Source organism: Streptopelia decaocto (assembly GCF_964273445.1).
Source record: "Streptopelia decaocto genome assembly, chromosome: 16".
NCBI lineage: Eukaryota > Metazoa > Chordata > Aves > Columbiformes > Columbidae > Streptopelia > Streptopelia decaocto.
In genome coordinates this window covers 1135003-1161386 of record NC_138671.1, presented here as the reverse complement: position 1 = coordinate 1161386, position 26384 = coordinate 1135003, and the positions used below count along the sequence as shown (strand labels likewise).

The 26384-nt window shown below is 57.9% G+C and overlaps 1 protein-coding gene across 1 annotated transcript; it reads left to right on the top strand.

Annotated features, from left to right (window-relative positions):
• Nucleotides 1-493: 493 nt before the first annotated feature.
• NPLOC4 (NPL4 homolog, ubiquitin recognition factor) lies at nucleotides 494-26247 on the top strand. Its single transcript, XM_082067404.1, has 17 exons — nucleotides 494-650; nucleotides 1903-1983; nucleotides 3218-3330; nucleotides 4177-4356; nucleotides 6307-6355; nucleotides 7106-7200; nucleotides 8272-8395; nucleotides 9000-9179; nucleotides 10678-10764; nucleotides 12187-12258; nucleotides 12887-13013; nucleotides 14889-15049; nucleotides 21492-21563; nucleotides 22837-22932; nucleotides 23852-23968; nucleotides 24828-24930; nucleotides 25031-26247. Exons 1-17 carry the CDS (start codon nucleotides 636-638, stop codon nucleotides 25186-25188), a joined length of 1830 nt encoding a protein of 609 aa, XP_081923530.1. The 5' UTR covers nucleotides 494-635; the 3' UTR covers nucleotides 25189-26247.
• Nucleotides 26248-26384: the final 137 nt, after the last annotated feature.

Here is a 26384-nt window from a genome sequence, read left to right as displayed (position 1 = left end):
CCCATCATGTGAGGGGCTGTGGCTGGAGCTTAAATAGGGCTGCGGGGCCGGCAGCTGCAGCTGGGCTCGCTCCAGCCCAGCACCCACTCCCAGCACAGCACCCACTGCTCCATTAGCGGGGTTGGTAACGCGGGCACAGCAGGGCTTGTAGGGGCTTGGGGTGAGTGGGGGGACAGGCTCCAGCAGAGCCACATCCTGCTGCACGGTCCATGGGAACCCCGCCGAGCCCCGTGCAGGGGGCGAGGGGACACCGGGGACCCCACGCCCGTGACGGGCCACGCAGTGGGGACAGCCGGCGGGCCGGGTTGCGGGCGGAACGCAGGGGCGGGCGCGGCGGCGGGGGGGACGGCGGTGGCGGTGGCACCGAGGCAGCGCGGGGGACAACTATGCGGGAGGCGCCGAGGCGGCAGGGGGCGCTGTGCCGGCGGACCGCCCCGCCCCGCCCCGCCCGGGAACCCTCGGCCGGCGGAACGCGGGCGCTGGGGCGCGGGGCCCGGGCGGCGGGGGCGCAGGCGGCGGGCCGGGCCCGGAGGCGGCGGGCCGGAGCGGGCCGGAGCGGAGCGGGTCGGGCCGTGCTGCAGCGGACGGGCCGGTGGCTGGGCGGCCGGCGAGCCCCGGGCCCGGCGGGCAGCGCCATGGCGGAGACGATCGTGAGTGGGGCCCGGCGGCGGCGGCCGGGGGGAGGGGCGATGAGGCAGCAGATTCGTGTGGGGCGGCGGGGCCGCGCTCAGCCCGCACCGGGACCGCACCCGGCCCGCACCGGGGCCTCGCCGGCCTCTGGGGACGGGGCGTCCCGCCGGGGTCGGGACTGGCGGTGTCCGGGCCGGGCAGCCCCCCCGGAGCGGTGCCCCGGCCGGTTCCCCGAACGTTTGCCCCACGGAAGTGCCCCCGGAGCGGGGGGCGGCCCCGCTCAGCCCCAGCCGGAGAACGGGCCGTCGGTACCACGAAGGTGTCCCGGCCGGGCTTCTCCCGTGCCAAAGGTTGGGAGAGTGTGAAGGGGCTCCTGGGGGTAACACCGGGACACCGGCAGCGCCCCGTGTCCCCCGGTGTCCCCGCCGTGTCCCCCGGTGTCCCCGCCGTGTCCCCCGGTGTCCCCCGGTGTCCCCGCCGTGTCCCCCGGTGTCCCTGCCGTGTCCCCCGGTGTCCCTGCCGTGTCCCCCGGTGTCCCCGCCGTGTCCCCCGGTGTCCCCGCCGTGTCCCCCGGTGTCCCCGCCGTGTCCCCCGTTCAGGACACGCTGCTCTCCTGGCCCTGTCGCCAGGTGATCGTGCTCTCAGAGCCCCTGGAGCCGCTTCCCCGGTCCCCGGCGGCACCGGGACGCTGATGTTTGTGTTGGCGACTTCCCTGCCCGCGTGTGAAGAATCGTCCCTGGCCTTTTCCCCCAAAAAGCCGCCGTTTTTTCCCATCTCTGACTCCGGGCTGCAGTGAAGCCGCTGCCTGGGGTTGCACAGGAGCAGCCTGAGCCCCGTGGCTCTTCTCCTCGTCTTTTCGTCAGTGGTGGAAGCGGCAGGTCGGTAACGTGGGCTGGAACCCAGCAACAGCACAGGTGCCCATTAGCACCCGCTAAGCCAGCGTTCGTGTGTAGGCACCGAATAAATCATCCCACGGGAGCTCTGATTCACCCTCCTTCAGAAAGGTTAATTCCACGTCTGAGGTCAGAGCTTTGACAAGGAAAGCAGTGTTAGCGTTCTTCTTGGTGCCAGCTCCTTGCCGTGCCTCGTGCATTAGGGAAATTCATCCTGGTGCTGCCCTGCTGCTGGGAAATTACTTCCTTGTGCGTTTGCAGCATTAAAAGCAGGAGGGAGGAGCGGTGGGGACGGTGTGCGTGAGCCTCCAGCGTGGCTGTGAGCGCAGGGCGGGCTCTGTCCATGTCACTAACTCGGGCTGTCCTCTTCACCCCGCAGATAATCCGCGTGCAGTCGCCAGAAGGAGTGAAGCGCATCACGGCCACGAAGCGAGAGACGGTGGCCACGTTCCTCAAGAAGGTACCGCAGCCTCCCCGCGGGGCCGGGCGGCGTCCGGCAGCTCGCACGCACCGTGACACGTGTGTCACCTCACGGGGCAGATGCGCTGGTGGCAGCGGGGATCGGCGTGCCTGGTGGAAAAGGGCGTTTTTATTGGTGTAGCCAAAACCAGTTTCCAGAGGGAAAATAACAAAATTAAAGAAGAAAACTTACTCAGCTTTTCAGCTGGAGTTTCCTGGGGTGGGAGCTTTCCTGGGCAGGAGAGGTTTTTAGTGTTCTCCCAAAGAAACAGCCGCTGGGGAAGCAGACACAGGAAAGCCGATAGGGACCGGCCTCTTCAGGTGTGACCCAGTGAAACTCAGCTGCTGGAGTTGTCCTTTCCGTGTCGTTTGAATGCGCTTTGTGTGCAGCTGGTTTTCCACTGTGGTTCTGGAGAGAGCACGGAAGGGATTAAGGTGTGATCTGCAGGCGATGTGGGAGCCTGCGGGGTCTCCTGGGGAAGGTTCCCCCCGGGATGCTCAGAACACTTTGAATGTTGGAGCTGTCATGTTTGGGGTTGGCTGTAGCTTGTTCTTTGCTCTGATGCAGCTGCTCAGTGTTTGAAGCGTAGTGTTTAAGCGCTCCTTCCCTCCTGGAGCTCTGCTGTAACCTGGAACCCTCAGGTCAGGATTTCTTTGCCCCTTGGAGAAGTGCTCTGTGTTCTGTGCCTGCAGGGCTGTTCTCTCAGCTCCATTTCCTTTCCCCCTGCGCGGGGGAAGGGGTGCAGACCAAAACCTGCTGCCCTTTGTGAGTCATTTGCTTGTTGGAAGCTGGAGCCCAGACAGCAGCCCCCACCCAAACGAACCCAAATCCTGACGGGTTTCGGGGCTGGGGCAGAGACACTGGCTGCAGCCTCCCAACAGTCTCACCCAAAGAGAAAAGCGTTGCTTTCCAAATCTGAGGAACCCGTGCAAAACAAGCTGCTCAGTTTCAAGGGTTCATATTACCCGGGGCAGAGTGGAACAATCGTGCTTGCAAGCAGCTACATCAGAACAAAAGCAGCAGCACTCACTGAAATTGCCTGTTCAGCTGGGGAAAACTGTATCCCCTTGCTGAGCTGAATGCAAGAAATGTTTGGATTTCTTCCCTAATATAGGGCTTACTCAAAGGTTTTGTAATAGAAGTTCCCTGGACTCAGCGCTTGCTCTGAGCAGCTTTGGCATCTGAGCAGGGCTGTGGGGTATCTTAAACCTTGGCATTCTTCTCTCTGTTTCAGGTTGCAAAAGAATTTGGTTTCAGGAATAATGGCTTTTCTGTCTACACCAATAGAAACAGGACAGGAGAGATCACGGCGTCACAAAACAAATCCCTCAACCTACTGAAAATCAAGTGAGTGCTGACAGAGCCGCTGCGGGTGCAGGGGTTTTACAGCGGGTCCCTCCTCCCCGCGCCACCCTGAGCTCTCCCCTCCGGAGCGGGAGCGGCGTTGGTGCCACGGTGCAGCAGTCCCGGCTCTCCGCTGTCACCTGCCAGCTCCCCGAAGAGGCGAACTTGGCTGATGTGCTGGACCGGGGGCGGTTGAAACATCTACGTGCGAGGCTGTGGCGGCTGTTGTTAGGTCGCTCCTGGCCTTGCTGTTCGCCTGCCATGGCGTGGCAGCCCCAGGGCTCCGTCTGAGCTCCCCCGGCCCCCAGCGAGCTCCCTCAGCCCGGTTTTCCTCACCCTCTGCTTTTTTTCCGGCGTTGGTGCCAGAATCCGCCAGTCCCCTGTGCAGAGCGGGGGTTCCCGCCTGCTGTAGGCAGGTGCAAAATGCTGTGATTGCATTGTGTTTGGTTGGGAATCTCTTCATTCTGTTCACCTGGAGAACAACGTTAAACTGACTAAAAGTACAAGAACTGTTACTACCTTGTGCAACTTGTTGCCTGCCTGTCGGCACTGGCATCTGCGACCCGAGGGATCCGCGCTGGTCCCTGTCCCTGCTGGAGCTGTTGCTTCTCTCTATAGGCTTCTTTCACCTTTTCTTCGTCTTTTTTTCCCTCGATCTTATCTCCTGATTAAAAGATTTGCATTTGTTGCATGAATAACCCAAGCAGCAGAAAGGTGGCTAAAGGAATGGCATCAGAATGCCTCATTTGCTAGCCCATTTAACTGTTTGTAATAGATGACATGCTGGTCTGTGTTTGGGAGGCCCAGCAGCAGGTCCCGCTAGCCGTGTGCTGTTTCTGCTCCCCGCAGGCATGGCGATATGCTGTTTCTCTACCCCTCGAGCCCAGCTGGCTCCTCCTCAGAGACCATGGACACCTCTGTCTCCCAAAGCCTGCGGCCCATGGGGGCCCCCCAGGTGGTGGAAGATGAGATCGACCAGTATCTGATCAAACAGGACGGGAAGATTTACCGAAATCGAGACCAGCAGCTGTAAGTAGAAGGCGGATTTTGTTCCTGCCGGCACATCTGTGCCGCAGCAGAGCTTGTGACACCTCGTCTGAAAGCGGCGGCCAGGAAGCGCTACGGGAGCTGCCCCCGCGCTCTGCCCGGCCCCTCGCTGCCCCGGGAGCGTTCGCGAGGGAAAACAACCCTTGCCATTGTCCTGGGAGGTTACATTGAGCCGAGAAAGGAAGCAGATACCAAAATCCCAGGGTCTTTGCCAGGAAGGACTCATTCGGAGAATCTATTGTTGTGACCAAGGTGGCCCCTGCTGTGGGGCTTGTGATGGTATATTTTTTGCTCCCGAAACATGAGGAATTCTCTAGACTGAAATGAGAACTTTGGATTCTTCCCCGGGATGTCCTGGCAGGCAGTGCCGTGCAGCCGTACGAGGTTACGCTCTCTGTGTGGCAAAGGGAGTGGGAATATCCAGTGGCAGGGGGACTTGGGTCTCTGCCCGCTTGCCCTTTTGGCTTCCTTTCTATCACGTGCCTTTCTAACCTTTCTGTGAAACCGGGGAATCCATTTTGTTCACCAAAATGCAGCGCAGCCTTGCTTTGCCAAAACTTTTAGCTGCAAGAGGCTTAGATAAACAAAGCAGCTTGTGTTTTTTGTAGAAGTAAAAATACAATGGTGAGTTAATACCACCGTCAATCTGCCCTGATGCTGCTAAAATGTCCGTCTCTGGATGGCTGGTTTTTATCGCTCGTCGTTAACAATGTCCCAGTGGGGTCCTGGGCTGGTGTCTGTCCCGGTCGTGGCCTTGGGGCTGGGCCCTCTGCAAAGTAACCTCTGAAAGGGCTGGAGTGAACATTTTAAAGGCAAGCAGGAATTCCTCCTAAACCAGAGCCGCTCGCCTTGCCCGTTGTGTTGCCTTCCGTGTGGTTTATCTTCAGCGCTGCAGCAGCAGGGAAGTTTGCAGAGATGTCGCCTTTATGTGGAAAATCCTATCTAACCTTTCCAGGCTGGCGATAAACGAGGGGAATGTCACATAAGTGAAACAATAAAGGCAAAACCCATCACTCCACGGCAAAAACATTGTCTTTAACTTGGGCACATTTTTCAAAAGGAGAAAGGCAGGTATTGTTCTCAGCATGGGCCGCGGTGCAGGGCTGGGTATCTATCACCGATGAGCGTCTGGGCTGGCTCTGAGTGCGCGGATCGGTGTAACCGCGCGGGGATGCTGGCGCTGAGCGCATCGCCCGCCTCGGTGCCTGCTGTGCATTATCTGCCACAGCCCTGCGTTAAAGCAGCGCTGCAACCCGATCCCGGCCCTTTTGTCTCTACAAGAGCCGAGGTCCATGCTCCTCTCTAGAGACCTCCCTTTGAAAACCAGCACCGACCTCGTGCTGGGGCAGAGGTGGGGGGAATATTTGTGTTGTTTTGGGTTTGGTTTTTATTAAAGCGATCACCTCAAAAGATGATGTTTTCCCCTTTGTTTTGTAACTTTACCCAGCAGGTCTTTATCTGTCTGATAAACACACGCTTCCCTGTTTGTTCCAGACCATCCTCTAGCAACTGATAAAAGATGAACGTTTTAGTTGCCTTTTTGTTAAAACCACCCTGGCCAGCCCTGTGACGTAGGTTTGAAATTCTTTGAGTCGAAACACAACCCGGTGCAGGGTTGTAAAACTTGAGAAGCTGCGACCTGAGGTGCGTTGGGGCGGCTGCTCGGGGCGCAGAGCCAGCGCCACAGCCAGCGCGAGGGTTTCATCCTGACCCGCGACTCTCCCATTTAACCCGAAGCTGTTGCCGTCTCTTTATGTGAAATTATCTTGTGGTGGCCCCTCTGTAACATTCCCCGGTGGGTGCAGGGTTGCTTGGAGCCGTATGATTGTACAGATCTTCCACACCAAAACCGTTAGTCTGGAACAACTTTTACAGCCTGACTTTTCCATTGTTAAACGAGATTTAACGCCGCTTCTCTTTCTCTTTGCGCAGGTGTCGCCACGGCCCCTTGGGCAAATGTGTGCACTGTGTACCGCTGGAGGTAAGAGCCCGAGAACCCGCTCTAGAGACTCCCACAGGTGCGTGTGCTCTGGGTTGGGTTTCTCGTGGCGTGGACGCTTTTCCCCGGAGCGCCGCCCGTGCGGAGCTGTCAGCTCGGGGTCAGAGTCCCCACAAAGGCACCGGTCGCATCCAGGAGCGCTAAAGCTCAGGGCCTTTGCACCGCTGGGTTTGTTCTGGTTAATGCTCTGGTTTCCTGCAGTAATGGGTTTAACAGAAAGCACTTTGTAAAAGTTTTCCTCCCTCTTCGCTCTCCGCTGGATCCTCTTGCTTCATCCCCTCTTGTGGATCCCAGCGCTCCCCAGTTTAACCGTGTATTATTCGGGTTTATGGCGGCATTAGTAATGCCCGCAAATGTGCGGTGTAATTTATGGCACGAAGCGGCGATCCCTCCAACATCGCTGCGTTCTCGGGAGGTTCTTAGGCCGTGTTTGAGCAGCTGGGCTTTTTGTTTGTCGTTGGATATTGAAAAGAAAAAGCATTTTGCCTTTGAGGCTCGTTCTGATTTGTGGAGCCTGTTATAAAAGTAGGAGGTGATAATAAAAGCGGCTGTTGTAAAGCCCCACTGTTTCTGTCCCAGCAGTAGCTGCCTTGAGAACGAGCCGAAATTCCCCTGATTGTTTCCACATTGGGAGCGAGTGGGGTTGACTCTAGAACGTCCATTTGTTTAGCGCTCGGTGTGTTATCGGGCAGGTGTCTGACCTGGCTTTTCTTTGTGTGGTGTTTTTGGCAGCCTTTCGATGAGGATTATTTAAACCATCTGGAGCCTCCAGTGAAGCACATGTCGTTCCATGCCTACATCAGGAAGCTGACCGGAGGGGCGGACAAGTAAGAAAACCTCTGTGTTTGAGGGAATTTAGTTGTAGCTGCTTTTTAATAATACAAATGAAAGTACAGACAGATCTCACCAGCGTAGTGCTGGGTACAACTGTTGAATTGGCAAACTGGGGAGAAAACGGCATGTTGAAAGAAAAAAAGAAAAGAAGAAAAAAAAAGTCAATATTTGGGGTTCTTTTACTATTTTTGTTTTGCTGTGGCAATGTAATTTCTTCAAGGAAATGCTGCAGGGGAAGGAGGCCGGGGGAAGGAAGGGGATTCCCTAACGATACCAAGCTCTGAGCCGGGGTCTCAAACCTTGTGGAGAGGCACTGAGACTGTTGAGAGCTCATACCGGTGGCTTTTGTTCCCTGCAAACGTGACCAGGACAGAATGATGGGCCTGAGAGTCCTCTGTCCCTGACTCCGCTCTGTCCCGTGCTCCCCGTGTTCTTAGTGAGACCCTCTCTTGTCGTGGTGCCGTGATTCACCACCCGGTAACCGGCAAACAAGGCGTCCAGCCCCGTGATGGGTGGAGGATGCTGTGGTGATACGGGCCAGGGAAGAGCTGAGAATAACTAAGTTAAGCAGAGGTGAGACCCTCTCCCTGCTATTCCGAAGTGCCATTGGGATTTTTGTAATGTCTTTGGGAGATGGAGCTCAGGGCCATAATACTTCAATTTGCAGGGAGCTTCCCTTTGCAGGAAGCCTTGTGTGCACGGAAGAAGCTCTAATTTGCCCTGGCAGGATCATCTATTACTTCCCACGCGCTGCATCAGTTATTTGAGCAGGGTCCCATGAGTTTTCTGTCTCTGCTCTTGCTCGAGTATCTGTGCAGGAGCCGAGTCAGGGACCAAGCGTCAGCCTCGTGACCTCGCTAAGTGGGCAGCAGAGGTTTTTGGGGAGCACAGGAGCAGAGTGTCCCCCGTGGGGGTTTGCAGGGGCTTAGGGATCCTCTGAAGGTGCAAAGTGTTGGTGCCTCCGTGTCTCCTCTGCCCTGCTCCTCCTGTGATATTTCCAGCCACTTTCAAGACCCAAAAGCATTTACTGTGGTAACAGCCACCCTATGTTTTCCTTCTTGCAGGGGGAAATTTGTTGCCCTGGAAAACATCAGCTGCAAGATCAAATCGGGCTGCGAAGGGCACCCTCCATGGCCAGAAGGCATCTGCACCAAGTGCCAGCCAAGCGCCATCACTCTCAACAGACAGGTGAGGCGCAGCTCGGGGAGCCCTTCTGCTTCAAGCCGAGAAGGGGCTTGGCTTTTATTTTTGGAGACGTGACTTCAGGAGCAGCCAACTTGGAGCAAGGAGCCTTTGCGTATTGGCTGTTGTTGGGGAAATGCTGTCAAGGTCTTCAGTCCTTGCAGAAAAGGGCTCCAAAATGTGTCTGGGTCAGCAGTTTCCTTTTGTGTGGAGGACGCCCGAGCTGGCACCGCCAGCGACGAATCTCTGCTCCTTTTCCTCCTGGGATCCAAAAAGGCCACCCACTGTTTCTTCTTGTTTCCTCTGGAATTTCAGTGTCTTTTTTTAGCTGCAAAGGCTCTTGGGGTAGGGGCCGTAGGAACCCAAGTTAATGGCGTGCTGGGGGTGCTCAGCACCTCCCTACACCCCAGCCCGCGGTGGGTTCTGCTGTGGGGCTGGGAGCAGTGCCAGGGGGACGCTGCGCCAGAGGGGAGGGTGGAAGCTTCTGTGTCCCCGTTTTGGGGGATTCGGCTGTAACGGGAGAACATCTGTGTCCTGGGAAGGTGTTGGTGATAGGCAAAGTAACCAGACCACGCCGAGGATGGCCTGACGCTTGAACTTTGTCAAACAGAAATACAGGCATGTTGACAACATCATGTTTGAGAACCACACAATTGCAGATCGCTTCCTCGACTTCTGGCGGAAGACGGGAAACCAACATCTCGGGTACCTGTACGGCCGGTACACAGAGCACAAGGACATCCCTCTGGGCATCCGCGCCGAGGTCGCTGCCATCTACGAACCCCCACAGGTAAGAGCTGCTGCCGCGGCATCGCTGTCCACTCGTAAAGATAATCGGGGAACACGGAAATGCGTTTGGGTTTGGGAAACCTCACACAGTATTTCCAGCTGCAGCTCCGTAAGGAAAATGGTCCCATGAAAAAGATGTTGTGATTTGGGTCTTTGTGTGTGTTGCTGCCACTGAAAGAGCTTTAAAACCCAGATTTGCTTCTTGTTAATTTTCACATGTTTTTGACATTGCCCCAGCCTTAAACCGTCTGAGTTCGGGGTAACTTCTTAACAGCTGATTTCACTGTTCGTGTTTCTTTGATTACTGGATTTACAAGTTTGTGGCGTGGAACAGCTTGAAAACAAATTCTCTGCTAGGAAGAAAAAAGTCGCGCCCTTGCTTCAATTCCTTACCAGCTCTCTGGGAAAATTTAAGTGGTTTAATTAAACAGAAACAAAGTCTGCTGTCTTGAGTGAGAGGCCGAGGTTGAGATACGGAGCAGCCGGGAGTCCCCACTAGATGGTGCATGGCACCGCGCTCGGCACCGCACAGCACTGCACAGCACAGCACTGCACAGCACCGCCCGGCACAGCCGAGTCCTGCCGGAGCGGCCCCGCCGAGCCCGGCCTCCCAGGAAACCCAAAACCTGAATTTGGTGTCAGGGAGCTGAAAACAGAGCTGGAAAAGCCGCTCTGCCCACAGCACGAGGCTCAGCCTGGAGCTGCGTTTGCCTTCGGGCTCCTTCGCTGCTGATCAAAGTCACTTTTCTAAGTGCGAGTGCTACGTATACAAACATATCATGGTGTGTCATATGTTTTCTCCCTCTTGATGATTTCTGCAGGGTTGCTGGAGTAAAATGCAACAGCCTTGTCTGTGGAAAAAAAAACAAATGGTTGGGAGTGCGTGTGTGAGAGCGGAATTGCAAAACATTTATACGTTCTTCCCTTTCTTTCCAATACGAGCAGAGCCGTGCCCTGTATGTCTCGGTATCGCTGTTAAGCCCCTGCTTTGGAAGTTGTGCACAGCAAAAGCCAGGCGGGTTTTGCTCTGGTGGCGAGCGGCCTCTGCCGGGCTCCTCTGCGCGAGGAAGCTCTGAAACGCACCCGGGGGTCGTGTTTCCCAGAGCACGGGGGAGCCCTGGGCACGGTTCCTGGACTCGCTGCGTTTCTGCCTCTGCCGCTCAGCGATTCAGACAAATGAAGCGGCGGCACTGAACTGGCAGGTTGAACGCAGAGCTTTGGAAAACTTGTATAATCTTTCACCTTTTCCAAAGCGCTCAGAAACAGCAACGGCCTGTTTGTAAATGCCAAGACTTTCATTCATAAAGCCAGACGGAGTTTGCAAATGTAGCTGAAGGGCTGCGACGGGATGGGTCTGTGGATGCAGGAGGTGGGAGCCGTCAGCGGTGATGCCGCGGGGAAACGCGGCGCTCTGCTCCCGTCCTCGGCCTCACTCCTGCCAAGAAGTGCACTGTGTTTTTTCCTGTTCCGTTTTACTAGCGGGTTTTTCTTTGCCGCAGATCGGTACACAGAACAGCCTGGAGATCCTGGATGATCCGAAAGCCGAGGTCGTGGATGAGATCGCTGCAAAGCTGGGCCTGAGAAAGGTTAGGACGCTGGGGGATTTGGTGCGTCTTTGCGTGGCAATGGAGAAAGTCGCCGGCAGTTCTCTTCAGCTCCGCGGGGTTATTCAAGACCGCCGGGGCGCTTCCGAGATACGTCGGTAACTCTTACACTTTTAGGTATGAAAAACAAAATGAGAGCGTCTTCCTGAGCACAAGCACCTCGCAGGGCTGTGCAGCTGAAGTCAGCAGTCCTCGGCACGGGCACATCAAAGGGAGCAGCAAAGCAGCAGAAACATGATTTTCCCTTTATTTCTGCTCAGATAAGAGCCGTGTCTGGTAGCATCTCCCCGGTGAGTGCTAATTTGGCACAGATGGAGCTGGAGTTGCCTCCCGAGTTTGTTCTTTTGATGGGATCTGTGCTCCACTTCAGGAGCTGCGTGGTTTTTCTTGTTCTCTGTGGGTCTGTGCACCCGCCGCCCGCCCAACCCCCGGTGTCGGGGTCCGGTGGTTTGCTGATTCCCCTCACACTTGTACTGATATTTTCTGTTTTGGGGAATCTCTTGGTATCGCGTGAATGCCAGGAATGAGATGAACACAAACAAGATTTGACTTGCTAAAGAAAACACAAATCAGAAGAGGCTCGGCACAGTAGACTGTAAACATCTGCCGTGAGGCCTTTTGTTCTCGGCAGATAAGATCTCCAGCCTTTTGCCTGTGTCTGAGGCAAAGCTTCTGTGTGTGTTATTTATTCCCACACTTTTCCCCTGTTTCTCACATCAGATATTTTTAATCAATAGGACTTAGCACATAACATCCTGCTGGCTGCAGGTTTTTGTCTGGCCGGGCTCTGCTGGAGCCTGAATCAGCAGTTCCCTCGGAAGGGTTAACGCTGGGAGCTGTTCTCGGCGCGTGTGCGCGGGTTCACCAGCGGTGTGTGTGTCCGCGTCCCCGCTCCCATCTGCAAACAATGCAGAAAGCAGGAATGTGTTTTTTGGACCGGAGCAGGCTCTGAGTTGGAATGAATCACACTCCAGTGGGAACGTATGAGCTTTATCTTAACTAGCGACTGCGAGCTTCAAAATGAGATCATGTGAGCCGCTCTGTCATCCGCTGGCGCTGCCGCCGCCGCTCTGCTCGGAATGCTCCATAGGAAATGCTTTTTGCTGTGGGTGGGAGGAGAAAGCGGCTCAGAGGCCTCTTACAGCCTCCAGATCTTTCCATGAAAAGATATTCCGTAGTGAAACATGAGGCTGCAGGTGCCGCCGGGCGGCCAGCTGGCACGGCGCGCCTGGAAACGGGGTGGAAGCGAGCCCGCGCAGCTGGGAGAGCCATTTCCTGCAGCGGGGCTGCCAGCGGCCAAGAACATCGTGTCCCACTAGAAGAAAATGTATAAGCGCTCTTCTGGTTTGGGTTGTTGGTTTTTTTTTTACTTAAAGCAGCTTTCTCTGTATCACTTCTGTACAGGTTGGCTGGATATTCACCGACCTGGTCTCTGAAGACACACGGAAAGGGACCGTTCGGTACAGCAGAAACAAGGTGAGATTCGAGCGTGCGGCTCGTCACAGCTGCTGGCACTGAGGGTTGGTGTCACCGCGTAACCGCGGCCGTGCCGCGCCAGGGCTGCCGCTGGAATTCTCTTCTGAGAAGCTTCATCAGGAAAAAGAGCTGGAGCTCGAAGGGCCCTGGTGGGGTCGGAAGGTGTTCGGGTGGCACGCAGAGCCGCCTGCTGTAAGAAAACGGTGCTTGTGGGTTAAAACAACTTAGCAGAGTGGAGGGAGTGGGGTGTGAGGCGCAAATCCAGCGAACACAAGTGACTCAGTGCAAGGATGTGCCTGTGGGCTGGGCTCTGTGACATACACACGGCTCACACTCGGACCTTCTCGGCTTCCTGTCGTCCTAAAATCAACCGTGTCCCTATTTGGAAAATGAAACCCTGCTTTAAAAACAAAAAAGTATGTGTGTAAAGGCGGGTGGAACTAGAAGTGGGACAGTCCCTCTGGCGAGGGCCAGGCCCGGGCTGCAGAGCTGACATGTCACATTCCTGCCCCGGTTTCTGCAGCAGCTTTCTCTGAAAGCCTTTCGCTGGGTGGGGGCGGTTTCCTTTGGCTGCAGACCAGGTTACACCGCGTTGTCCTTTTTATTGACATTTCTGCTCTCCCCTCAGGACACTTATTATCTCAGTGCAGAAGAGTGCATCACAGCTGGACACTTTCAGAACCAGCAGCCCAACATCTGTCGCCTTTCTCCAGATGGTCATTTTGGATCCAAGTTTGTCACGGTTGTGGCTACAGGTACAAACTGGCCTCGGCTTGTCCGGGCGCTCTCGGTTACACGTGAATTATCTCTTGTTAATAGCAGAATATGCGGCTCTGTCAGAAGTCAGACGTCCTGGTCCCCATCTGTCCTATTTAACAAGGGTTCTGCCTCGCCCTGTCAAGTAAAATACTTCTTTATGTTCCTTTGCTATCTTCTCGACAATTATTTACCCTGTCCCCTGCAGGAAAGTTATTTGAGGCTCAGACCTGGAGCACCCGTCTCTCTGATCCACAAAGCATTTTTCGCCCCCAGCCAGGGGAACAACTGTTGCTCGCTTTGCTGTTTCAAACCCCGAAGCCCCAGTTAGTGTTGGCTGGAAGCGGCGGCGCAGAACCGCGGCAGCCCAGTGCTCGCGGCTCCTCTGGCTGCTTCAGCGCAGAGCAGGGACCTTTATCTCCCTCGTGTCGCTGTCAGGGCAACCTTTGCCTAGGATGCTGTGTTCTTCCATGCGTGGAAACCCGTTGTTTGCCTGAATAAAAGAGAGTAGCCTGCAAAATGCTTTGCTTTGTCACCTCTGATTTTAGGCGTTTTCACAGCGAGTCTCCAGAGGCCCCGTGGAGCGGTGCTGGAAGGTCCATCCGCCGTTCTCCACGGGGTGACTCGTGTGTTTATTGAACGTTTCCCTGGAGCAGATGCGCTGGGCGCTGGGTCTGGTTAATGCAACGAAAAGAACGCGTGACTTCCAAATAGCATCAGTGTGAAAACCGAAAGTGTGATGCTGTGTCCCCTCCTCCGAGCCCGGGTTTTGTGAGTGTTCCCGGAGCCTCGTGCAGTGAGAACGCTCTGGGTTCCTGGGCCCGTGCAGTCGGACAGCTGCCCGTGCATTCCACACTGCTAAACGCATCCATCTTTCATTAAAGATAGATGTGTATCTCACTCGCGCTTTTTTTTTAGTTATTTATTTCTGGTTGTTTTTTGGGTTTTGCTTTTAAACAAGGTGTTTTACTGAGAAAACGCTGGCTGGCTCTTTTCAGGCCTTCCCTGTGTCTTGGTCTATGTTTAATTTCTAGGAGTGTTTGTTCTGGAGCAGCGAGTGATTGAGGTTAGAGATCAAAGGGTAGAAAGCGAATATTTCCTCTTTTCTGTTCCAGATAATTTAATTCTCTTCTGTTGAATCAGCCCATCAGGTTTCTATTTAAACACTTGATTCCTTCCTTTTGTGCCTCATAAATATATTTGGATAGTTTGCACCAACTTTTTCTTTAAATCCTCTACATGGATTAATTCCTATCCCCTCCTGAATTCCTAGGTTTGGAAACGGTAACGTTTTCCTACCATCTGTCTGTATCTTCTCTTTCCAGTTGTATTCTAATGACATATGACCTGGTGTTGCTTACATTATCCAAATTACAGTGCCAAGCATGTGAGCCAGGGTCTTCACTTCCACTTTCCAGGTCAGGTTTCCCCCAGGCTGAGAAAACACTTTTTGGGCCTGACGTGATGAGGCGACCAACCCTGAACCTGCACTCATGGTCCTGTGCAAAGGAAGGGGCTCTCGGGAGCTGCGCTGGCTTTGCTCCCAAAGAGAGGGGAGACCTGCGGGTGCTGGGGGGCGATGCTGCGGGACCTTCCAGAGCGCAGCTTCACCTCTCGTCAGCTGCGGCACAGCGCTCTGGCTCTGTCCTGTTAAGCTAGCTGTGAAAATGGCTGTTACTAAAGCAATGTAGAATTTAGAGGGGATTCTTGCCTAGAAATCCTTCCCACACGGCAGTACCAGCAGTTTCATCTTTCCATTCTTCACTATTAGCAAGACCATCGCGTTCGATGTTGCTCGTTTTGTCCCGTCTCTCCGGGTTACGCTGGGCAAACCGCTCGTGTGGGATTTTCTCAACCCGCCTCTTCTCTTCCAGGTGGTCCCGACAACCAGGTCCACTTCGAGGGCTACCAGGTGTCCAATCAGTGCATGGCGCTGGTTCGGGACGAGTGTCTGCTGCCGTGCCGGGACGCGCCGGAGCTGGGCTACGCCAAGGAGTCCAGCAGCGAGCAGTACGTGCCCGACGTCTTCTACAAGGTAAGGGCTGCGCGGGGAGCCGCCGGAACGGCTCTGCCACGCGTCTGGAAACCAGCACGGCCAGCTCAGGAAAAGATGTTCTTTGAGGTCTGAGCTATTTTCAGTAGTAACCGTTCGCCACATGTCTGCAAAGTAATTGCGTCAGCTCCGTTTCCCCCTCGTAAACGTGCCGGTTTGGTTTCCAGCGCAGCAGTAGCCATTGGCTGTCCAGCTTCTAAGCGAGGTCTGCAGCGATCCACCGAGAGCCCCGATTCACCTCCTCTTCCCTGTTTGTCGGCAGTGTTTGTCACGCTTCTCTGTTGGTTTTAAGTCACTCGTGTATGACGCGCTTACCGGCACCGGCTGGGCAGCAGATGCCAGAAAGGCAGCGCGGTTTGTGCGGCAGGAGGAGGGGCAGCCCCGTGCCTGCCTCTGCCACCAGGCGTGGGTGTGGAGGCTGTGGGAGCGAGGGCAGGACCGGGCTGTGCCCCGGCTCTTCTCCTGGTACCGGGGTCACCGCCTGCGCCCGCTGCCGTTCCCGGGTCAGGCAGCGAACCCCAAAAACCGGTCCCGAGGAGGAGCGGGGGGATGTGTGTCCAGAGCGGGTCCAAAACACCCGTAGGTGACGCGCCGTGCAGGAGCGCCGCGGGCGACCTGTCTGCCGCGGGCCGCGGTGTTCGCTGGTCGCGGTGTTCGCTGGTCGCGGTGTTCGCTGGTCGCGGTGTTCGCTGGTCGCAGTGTTCGCTGGTGATGAATGGGCTGTCGTCGTTCCCCTGACAGTCGTGTCTGGAGATCTTCAGCCCCACTGTGTCTGCGGGGCCGAGCTAGAAGCCTGGGGACAGGATCTCTGGGAGGCTGATAGCGCTGCCTCTCAAACCGGGGATAGTGCTGCCCCGTGAGCAAGGACAGAGGCATTAATTAATGGCTCTGCTTGCCAACTAATTAGCCATCCATCACCCAAGTTAGTTATCTCATTCTTGCCTGTGATACTCACAGCCCGCAGCTCTCCTGCTGCCTGTATTAAAGCTGTTCGTTAAGGAGCAGAGGACAAGCAAAGCTTCCCTTGGGACAACTGAGCTGGTCAAAATGCTCCTGTACGTCCTGAACCCGAGACTGGGAAATGCTGGCCTGGATGAATCAGCCCGTGAGGCTCCATCTCCCTCCTCCATCCCTCAGCACCAAACTGTACCTGGGAACAAGGAGCGCCTGCCTCTCGGCCAAACCCAGTGCTGGAGAGGAAAGGTAGATGGAATTAGCGCCTTTTCCCCTTGCACTCAGCTCGCCCAAGGAGCTGATAAGCCAGGTCTGATTTAGCTCCATCAGAGCTGGGTTACGCAGGGGTTGGCCCTGATGTGCGGATGAGCTCATCCCTGGCGGCTGCGGCGCCGTGCCGTGCCGTGCCGTGCCGTGCCGTGCCGTGCCATGCGCGGGGTGCAGCTCACGGGAGGTCCCACAGGTCTGGGTGCCACATGTGGGGCCACCCTGGGTGCTGGGAGCAGCGGGAACCGGTGGGTGTTCCCATAAGGGCTCCGCTCCCATCCGTAATGCGAAGCAGGGAGATAAACAGAATGCGAACGGATGGTTCCAGCCTTCTGTGGAAATTTCCATGAACCACTGATTCACTGGGTCGGGCTGCAGCTTATTTCATGTTTTATAACTTTATCCGTGATTGCATTTTTCACGATGTGCTCGAGGAAGGCTCGAGTGCTGCTCTGGCGGGTGTAATCGTCCTTCAGACTTAAACGTGCTTGGCTATAGGATCTCTTAATTTTTTTGGAATGTTCTTAAATGGATGGAAAGCTTAGTCACCGCTGGCTCCGAGAGCCTTTGGGGTCTCGTTAAATGTGCGAGGCTTGAGGTCAGAGACACTACCTCATGGTTACTGGGCTGGGGACAGCGGTGGGGTCAGAGCGGTGCTTGCGTGGAGCACGAGGAGCCCAGGGCTGGCCAGAGCCTGGCTGGTTTGGGGTCCTTTCTCCATGAAACCCGCAGGAGCCGAGCAGCTTTGTCCCCGTCCTCAATGTGGGGGTTCCCCTCCGTGCCGCCTCCAGCTCCCTTTGGGCAGAAAGCTGCACTTTTGGAGCGGTTGCTGCATTTTGTCTCGGACTGAGAGGCTGTCACTGGTAGAGAGAAAAGTCCAGATATCTATTTCTGTGTAATACCCAAGTATGCATTTGAAAGGCCCTTTGGGATGAACAGAGCGATACAAATTTATTCTAATTGGATTAGAACCAGAAGGGCGATGTTTGTGGAGTACGGATGTATTTATAGAACAGCGACGCATCCAGATGCAAGGCCCGGTCTGCGGGACCCTCGCTCGCCGTGGGTCGGCGGAGGTGCCGTGTTCGTGCGCGCGGCGCAGCGCTGCGCGTTGGTCACGTTGTTGGGGACGTCTCGCGCCTCCGCTCGCGCCAGACGTTGTTTTTCAGCACTGACTGTTAGGAAACGCAGCTGGCCTGGAGCTGCGGGCAGGGGAGCTGCGGCGCCGCGGGCCGTTCTGCGGCGCCGCGGGCCGTTCTGCGGCGCTGTGGGCCATTCTGGAGCACTGTGGGCAGGGAGCTGCAGCTCCAGGGCTGTCACTGCGCAGCTGACGAGCTGCACGGGAGGAGCAGCGGCTGCCTTTGCCCAGCAAGCTGCTTTTCTGTGGTTTGCACGACATTTTGTGCTTGTGGAGCGGAGCGGGGCTGCCCTGTCCCCTGGGCCATGGCTGGTCCTGCCCCAACGCTCACCTCCTTTTCTTCCATGGAAATAGGAAAGCTGATGGTGCTGGCGTTGCCCCTGGGGGGCGAAGGCGTTTTTCCTGAGGCCTCCAGCTTTGTGATTTCTCTATCTCTTTCCCGTTCTCTTTGTGTTGGCCACCAGCCCCGCTGCTTAGCGGAACCACCCCAGTGGAACGGGCAGTAAGCGCTTTCTACATGGGGCCGTTCATTTCCTGGCTCCCGAAGGCTGGAGTTGTGCTCTGGCGTGACAGTCGAGGGCTTTAGGGACCAGGAGCATGAGTTACTTTGCTCTGAGGTGCCTCTCCAGGTAAGATCAGCCAGAAGGAAGAAAACGTCCCCTTGTCCTGCCGGGTTGCGTGCGAAGCGTCACAGCGCAGCGCTGCTCCCAGTTCCAACGTTGCACAACCCGCACGCGCCCCTTGGCGAGGTCAGCGCAACGAAACTCGTGCAGGAGTCGCTCCCGTTGACACACAGGCACTCGAGTCGGGGTAGCCGGCCTCTTTGTGAGTGAAGACGATGATGTTGCAATGGCCACTTCACCCCGTTTCTCAGCCGGGTGGGGAAGAGCCCAGCTGTGTGTTGTGTTCGGGCATTTTCCATTCGCTGTCTCTGCCCTGAGGCCTCTCCTGTGTCCATCTGGTTCTAGAAAATAACCAGGCTGATTTTGATTCCACTGGCCATGTACCTTCCAGCCCATGGGTTGGTTATTCCCTGCCCGGCTGCTCCCTGCAGACCCGCCTGCTCTGCTCCACCTTTAATTTCTTGGGCTTATCAACCTCCTGCCGAACAGAGGAAAGAGGTGGTCGTGTTTTACAGCCCCTTTGAAACACTTGAATAATTGGGTTTCAGGACTGGCTTTGTCTCTTATCACAGGTATCGTGTCAGCTTAGTGCAAACACGAAGGTGTCATCCTCGCCATGAGCTGCATTTTACAGCCACCTTTATATTTCCCCAGAGTCTCTTTGGGATGGTGTAAGACGAAAGCACTTCACAATGGCACGAGCGCTGTGGAAGAGCCGTTTGCCCTCGCCGAGTCCTGCGTGTGCGCTGCGAGCGGCGCCGGCCGAGCCTCGGCCCCCGCTGTGCCGCGTGCGGCCCCTCCTGCCCGCGGAGCCGCCGGCGCGGGCGCCGCTTCCCTTGGAGCGAAGGGGAGCGTGAGCCGGGCTGCCCCACGCGCTGCCGCCCGTTTGCTTCGGAATCCCCCGCACGGGAGGACACGAGCGCGGCGCTCGGGCTGCGCGGGGTTTGCACTGGCGGCAAAGGGCTTCCCTGGCCGGGCTCCCTCCGGCGGGTCGCCCTGGGCTGGAAAAGCCGTCTTATCCTTAAATGTCCCAGCCGCTCTGGGGAGGAGGAGGACGCGTTATTAGCTTGCAAGGAGTCTCCTGAGAAGGGTTTCAACACTCGCTGACCCGTCGCTCGCTCTTAGGAAAGTCGCTTCGTGTCTGTGCGTCAGCCGCTCGTCTGTGCGAGGGGCCGGGGCTGCCCGGTGAAGCTCTTGGAAACTGCCCAGGGAGGAGCAAAGCTGGGCTTTGTGACCGCACGGGAAGGACAGGCAGCGGCTCCGCAACGCGGCACCTTCGGCACAGCAAACCTGCGGGGCACGGGATGCCGGGGCTGCCCGGGACGTGGAGCCGCAGCCTCTATTGCTCTGCGCTCAGCTGCTCCCCTCACCCTCCACCAAAACCCCCAGGGACACCCGGAGCCTTTCCGGCGGTGCCGCGGGGGCGTGTGCCGCGCCGGCCATCACACCCGTCCCTTCCCTCTTTGACCTCATCCCTCTGCAGCTTCTCCCTCCAAACCGCGGTCTGAACGTCTCTAATTGCAGCTCCTGCTGCACCCTCCAGTTTTCTCCTCTCGTGTGGATGATTCACTGTCCGTATGCTCCAGGCCTTGCTGCTTGATTTTTATCCAGGAGCCAAATACTTGCACCGTCGTTAACCCCTTCCTGGCCCCCTTCTGGCGTGGTTGCCACTGGGTGTTTGTGGCTCCGGGGCGGCAGCACTAAGTGGGAGCTCAGGATGAAGATGTCTTTCTCCCAGCTCGGCATTTGTTAAGGTCTTTAAAACGTAATTGCCTAATAAAGTGGTGCGTGGGGGTTGGAGAAGAGTGCCGGTGTTTGGGGGGTCTGTCCGGGGGGGCGGTTTCGGCTGCATCCTCGGCTCGAGCGCAGTCCCAGTCTGGGGGGACAGTCTGGTGCACGTCCCGAAGGCCCCAGCAGCGTGACATTAAAAAGAAGGCATTTAACGTGGAAATCCCCAGAGGCGGAGATTAAAGCGAACAGGTGCTGGAAAAATGTTTCTGCATATTAGAACTTAATTAGATTTGAAAATGAATTCCAGATGGGCTCATTATGGCTGAGTTGTTGCAGGTTCGTTCTTGCAGGGGCAGGATTGTGTTTGGGAAGCTGATTCGGTCTGATCGGGTTTGATTCCTGGCTCTTGCCGTATCACCGAGATCTCGCGGCAGGTTTAGCTCTGTGATCTCCCTGCAAAGGCTCCGCGTCTCCTCCGGCCCCTGTCAGAGCCCCAGAGATCTGAGGCCACGAGCCACCGGCCCCGCTGCCGAAATCACCGCGGGGCCAACAACCTGTCATGTTCAAGGAGAAAAGATCCTTATCGGAATTGCTTTTAAAGAGGAGCTTCAAAGCCTGGAAGGTGGGTTTTGTAGGGTTCCTGGGGCCGGAGGGCGCTCGGGGAGGGGCTGTGCCGGGGCCGACGTGCCGGAGCCTGCCCGGGCGATCCCGGTGCGGGCAGAGCGGTGCTGGCCGCCGCGCCGCATACCTGTGTCGCGTAAATACCGGCGTAACCGCCAAGCGCCGATAGCGGGGGAGCGGCGTGTGCCGGGAGCGAACGCGGCTGCGAGAGGAGGGTGCCAGCCCGGGAACCGCCGCTCCCCAGGCACCGCGCGCTGGGGGCGCCGGCTCCACCGGCAGCGCCGGCTCCGGCTGCAGCCACCGGGGCTGCCGAGAGCTCGGTGAATGTAAACTGCAGTGTAAGGTCCCTGATTGGAAATTATGGGCGTATGATTTATATGGGGCTCGGTGAATGATTTATAACATGTTAAGTGATGATTTAGGTAGAAAATACAACCCCCTCTTACAGAGTCTTTAATGAAAAGTGTCAGTTCGCATGAATTTATTTCTGAAGCTGTGTTTGAACTCGGCGTGTTTGACATAAATCACGTCTAATTGTCATTTCATGATTAATGAACATATGCTGGCCGTTTTTCTCCATAATTAAACTTTATGTTCGATTCGTCTGGCAAAGCAAAACAAGTTCCTGCGTTGTGAGCTGCGGCTCCTCGGGTCCGCGTGTGAGAAAGCGCCTGGGTTGCCGGTTCCCAGGCGAGGGCTGCGTGGGGGCTCCTGGCTGGGTTTGACTTGGCTGAGGAAGCAGCTGTGGCACCGTCCCTCCCTTTTCGGACGGTGCTGCTCCCTAAATGGCATTTGCGCTTCTTAAATAACACCGGGCACCTCTGCGGTGGGGATGAGTGAGGCCAAGGGCACCGCAGGGGTGGTGCCCTCGCTGTCCCTTGGCTGGCGGGGTCCCCGAGCTCCCTGTCCCCGGACAGCGCGGATTCGGGCAGCCCCATGGCACCAGCCACACGCCAGCAGGTTCCTTCCCACCCCCGAGCGACCTGCCAGGGCTGGGGATCCCCGGGCACCACGTGGGCGCCGCCGGGTGGGATCCCTCGGGCTTCACACCAAGGCCATGTGAGGAGTAACAAGACTCTTCTTCTTTCAGGACATAGACAAGTTTGGCAACGAGATCACCCAGCTGGCTCGCCCGCTGCCGGTCGAGTACCTCATCATCGACGTGAGTGTTCGCCTCGCTCGCTCGCTCGCTCGCAGCAGGAGATGGTCAGGGCGAAGCAAACTTCTTAATGCACCTTGAAAATTCACATTAGGGGTGATTCACAGGGCAGAGTTTCTTCCTTTCTCCCGTCCCCCCCGCTGCCGGGCAGGTAGCGCAGAGGCTGCTGCGCTGTGGGGTAACTGCCGTGCTCTGGGGACCCGAGTGGCAGCAGGGGACACGCTGGGAAGCCCTGCCCAGTGTCCCGTCAGGGCGCGGAGCTGGCGCGGGGCCACGTGCCGGGGAAGCCGCCAGCCCTACAGATGTGTGTGCCGGGCGCTGCCTCACCCGGAGCTCGTTAGAGAGCTCCAGTTGTCTGTCACTTAGCAGCAATTAAGGATCCGGCTCCTTTCGGTGACTCAGCAGAGCAGGTCGGTTGTACCGAAATGCCTTTTCCTGGGGGAGGGAGTTCCCATACTCTGCCCTTTGGCTTGAAAGGAAACTCTTACGGCGTGGAAGGCAGGAAAGCAAATAATTCAGATGACAGATGATATTGCCGGAGTTAGAGGTGATGCCAATACCGATTAAAGCCACGCGGAGCAGCCAGCCTGCCCGGCGCAGGGACGCTGGCAGCTGAGCCTCCCCGCCTCGTCCTGCCCGTTCGCTCTGCCGTGTGTGTCGCGTACCAGAGCGACTCGGGCTGACACGGGGAAACGTTGTGTCAGGAACAACGGGCCATTGTGTGGGCCCCGCGGGCGCCCCGTGCCAGTCGGCAGCGCGTTTATTGCTCCAGTAGTAAAGGCATCTGCTTCTGGGCTACCTGAGGTGTAATTAAGATGAAAACAGATTGATGGAAAATGCATTCAGGAGCAGTCTGGAAAGCTGCATTTCTGAAACAACTTGTATTATCTCTTTTTTTTTTTTTTAAAGGCATTATTCCAGCTAATACTGTCCTAGCAGGTATTTCTGCTTACAAAGGTGCTCACCGACAGGGCTCAGCAGTCAGGAACTGACACTTTAAGCCCCAGAATCAGGACAGGTGTGAATGTCATTCGCAGCCCCAAACACCAGCTGGGCCGCTCAGTAGCGCGGGCACAGGCCGTGTCCCCCGCGCCCGTCCCTTCGGCGCCGGGCGGCAGGGCCAGCGCACACGGGGTGACCGCGGGGAAGCCTGGGCCCCGGTCCAGCCCCGAATGACGTGCGGCCCCGGCTGCTCTGCATTGTCAGGAGCTTTGCCTCCCGTGTCCCGCCGGCCCCTCCTGCCAGCGCTCTGACCGACCTTCCTTGGGTTTTTTAGATCACGACGACTTTCCCCAAGGATCCAGTCTACACTTTTTCTATTTCTCAAAATCCATTCCCCATTGAGAACCGCGATGTGCTGGGAGAGACTCAGGTAAGGAGCAATTCACAGCAAAGTGTTCCGTACAGACGGGTCATCTGTCCCCGTACCGGTGTCTGCAGAGGCAGCTCCAGTTGTGCCCTTAAATCACCCCGTCGCGGTTCAGCCCAGCGCTTGCCAAACGTCTGGCTGCCGATCGCTTCGCTGGGTGACGGGGACCAGGGCCCCCCGAGCCCCCAGACAGCACCAGACAGGCTGGGGAGCTCCAGCCCCACGGTGACAACCCAGGACCCGCTTCTCCCTGTGAATGGGAGCAGGACAGGGTCTGTTCTCCAGCTCCGAGAGCACAGAGTTCTCCTCCTGGGTGGATTTTTAAAACACAGAGGCCATTTACTGCGAGAGGCCGTAGCGCTGAGCAGAGGCAGCTGCCCGGCAGCCCCAGGCGCTCGCTGCGTGTTGCCAGCACACGGAACTCGAGTTGCTTTAAAGCAGCAACAGCTTGTTCCTCTAAGGAGGCTGAGCCAAAGATGTCACGGGATTCCTCCAAAAGTTGTCACGAGAACAGGGTCGCCGCCCGTGTGTCTGCGGCGTGGGAGGGGTCGGCTGTCCAGCGGAGCTTCGGTGCTCGGTTCTGAGGCCACCCTTGGTGTGGGAGCAGGGAAACCAAGGGAGCTGGGGCGGTCGGGGCTCAGCTGCCGCTGTTCCTCAGGGACGGGGCTTTGAGCTGAGCTGACCGGCCCCTGCTCAGCTTCTCTTGCTCAGAGATCCGCTCTGGTTGTTCCGGTGCTGGGACGGGAGAGCTGGTGAGGCACAAAGATCCCGCTCTCTGGAACCGGGGCAGCCTGGGCTCTGACTCCAGCGCTGTCCCTGCACCTTGAGCTGGCGCCAAAAGAGACAGGAGCGTCACAAACAGGACAACAAAGTCACCACACGGGGGAAGTGACTTCTCTTTATTATTGTCCGCTCTCTCTAGGACTTCCACAGCTTGGCCACGTACCTGTCCCAAAATACTTCCTCCATTTTCCTAGACGTCATTTCTGATTTCCATCTGCTCCTCTTCCTGGTCACCAACGAGGTGATGCCTCTGCGGGTACGTACCGCGGGGGGAGCGTCGCGTCAGCGGCCCCGGGGCCCCGCGCTCCTCCCGGGGCGTCACTTCTGCGTGAGGTGACGGACCCGCGGGCGGCCGGGGCGCCTGCGCGGGGCCGGGCGCTGCCCAGCGCCTCTGCCAGGCCGAGCTGTTGGCTGAAGGTTTAAAAAGTGAAAGCGAAGCTCCCGACTCCTCCACGAGCTGCTCCCAGCAGCGCGGGGGTGGTTGTTCGCGCGGTCACGGAGCGGGCAGAGCCAACTTGGCTGCAGCTCCGAGAGCTGGAAACGTTTGTAAAAATATCTCAGGATCAGAAATTCCTGTTGTAACGATAATGAGATCAGAGCCCCCCAAATCTCGGTGAGGCCAATGACTTCCTGGCTGCGCCGCTCTTGGCCGGGCACGGGGGGCTTGGCAGCTGCCCAGGGCCCCGGTTCACATCTGCACGGCCGGACCTGCCCGGGGTGAACCGCGCGCCAGCAAACGGGCCACGTGTGTGCCAGAGGCTCCCGGGGCGCCGGGCGGACCCTGGACGGCTGCAGATGGGGCTGGGGCCGGCACGCTCCGGCACGGTGCGTTTGCACCGCAAGGAGTCGGGCTCGACCCACAGGTGCTGCTTTGGTGATAAACCTCCTCCCTGTGGAGAAAAGGGGAAGCGTTTGGGGTTTAGGGGTACGTCTGAATGCTGGGGGGAGCAAAAGGGATAAACTGCATCGTGGTCCCTGCCTGTGACTGTCCCTGGTGGCACCCAGAGAGCAGCAGCTGGGGCTCGCGGCCCTGGCTGGTGGCACTGCCCGGGTCACAGCGCCAGCCTGCGTGCCGGAGCAGCAGCCAGCACTGATTTCCCTCTTCCTGTTTCCAGGACAGCATCAGCTTGTTGCTGGAAGCTGTGAGGACCAAGAACGAGGAGCTGGCACAGACCTGGAAGAAATCAGAGCAGTGGGCAACCATCGAGCAGCTCTGCAGTAAGAATGGGGGTCCCTGGGAGGGGGTCCCCGGGGAGGGGGTCCTGTGCCCTGTCCCCGTGCCCCCCCCGCTCTGACGGGCTCGCTCTCTCTCCCGCAGGCACGGTGGGTGTGCAGATCTCAGGACTGCAGGAGTACGGTGCCGTGGGCGGCTCGGCACACGCCGCCTCGGCGGCCGTCTGGGCCTGCCAGCACTGCACCTTCATGAACCAGCCGGGCACGGACCACTGCGAGATGTGCAGCCTGCCCCGGACCTAGCCGCGCCGGCACCGCGCCAGCGCCAATACACAGCAAAGCCTCGAGCAGCAGCAGTGGTGCTTGTCCCTTCCCCGTCCTCCCTTCTGCTTCCCCCACTTGGGTCCCCCCAGGGTGCGGAGCCGGGCAGGGGGTGACTCCGCCCCCCCTCGGTTACCCCTTGCAGGAGCTGGGAGCCCGGCTTTATCATGCTGCTTGGGAAACCAACGCTTAACCTCAGCCTTTGCCGCGCAGGGCTGGGCTGCCCCCCTGCCACCCCCAACTGCTGCCATGGGCTGTTCTGGGGACTCGGGGATGCTGTGGGCAGCCGGGCCCCTCCCTCCCTGCCCACAGCAGCCTCCTGGGCTTGGCATCTTGGCCGCAGCTTTGCTCCCCTTTCCCCCCCGCCTGGGTCGCTGCTGCCAGCTGTGGGTGCCCGGGTGCCGGCAGCCTCTGTGGTAAACAGCCCCGGCAGAGCGAGCAGACGCCTGGCACCAGCACCAGGCCAGACAGGGCTCTGCCAGGCTGAGCCCCGGGCGCTGGCGCCACTCCCGGAGCAGGACAGGCCCCCCCGGCAGCGGGCAAGGGGCGGGCATGTGCCAGCTCTGGCTCCACACCGCTCCCGCGGCCCCGCGTCCTGCTCGCTCCCTCTCCTACGCTGGGCACCCCGAGTCCAGGGGCTGTTGGGGCTGGGGAGGGGACAGGGAGGTGACTCTGGTGCCCCGGGGGCTCAGCCCTCTCCCAGGGCACTGGCACAGAGCCCCCCATCCCCACCGCTGTGGGTTCAGGCCTTAATTAACCCCCCAGGGTACCGGTTCCTGCCCCATGCCTGCTCATGGCAGGGAGGGTCCATCCTGCACCTGTGAGGCAGGGACACCCTGTTCCAAACGGCCACCCCGACCCCCTGCTGCTGCTGGCGAGCGCCTGCCCGAGCTCTGCCGAAGGCTCCGTCCCCCCGGTGTTACCGGAGCGGCCGTGCGGCCCCAGGGGCTGTGGTTTGCTTTTCCCCGCGGTTTGCTGGTGTGTGGGGCTGCGGTGCTGGACTGGGCTGACCCGGGCGCAGGGTCTGTGAGTAGCATTTAATAAAAGCACCTGAAAGGAGAAGCCGGTGCCACGTGCTGCGCCGGGGGCTGCGCTGGGCTGGGGAGACGGGGGGATGTTGAGCCCCGGGCACTCAGCACCCTGTCCCCTGACTGCGGCTCCCGCAGACGGTCTGTTTG

What these genes read in the sequence shown, in the direction of transcription:
- NPLOC4 (XM_082067404.1), top strand. An exon ending in TCGAGTACCTCATCATCGAC is followed by an intron (nt 21,564 to 22,836) that starts GTGAGTGTTCGC and finishes TGGGTTTTTTAG; the next exon opens with ATCACGACGACTTTCCCCAA. An exon ending in ATGTGCTGGGAGAGACTCAG is followed by an intron (nt 22,933 to 23,851) that starts GTAAGGAGCAAT and finishes CGCTCTCTCTAG; the next exon opens with GACTTCCACAGCTTGGCCAC.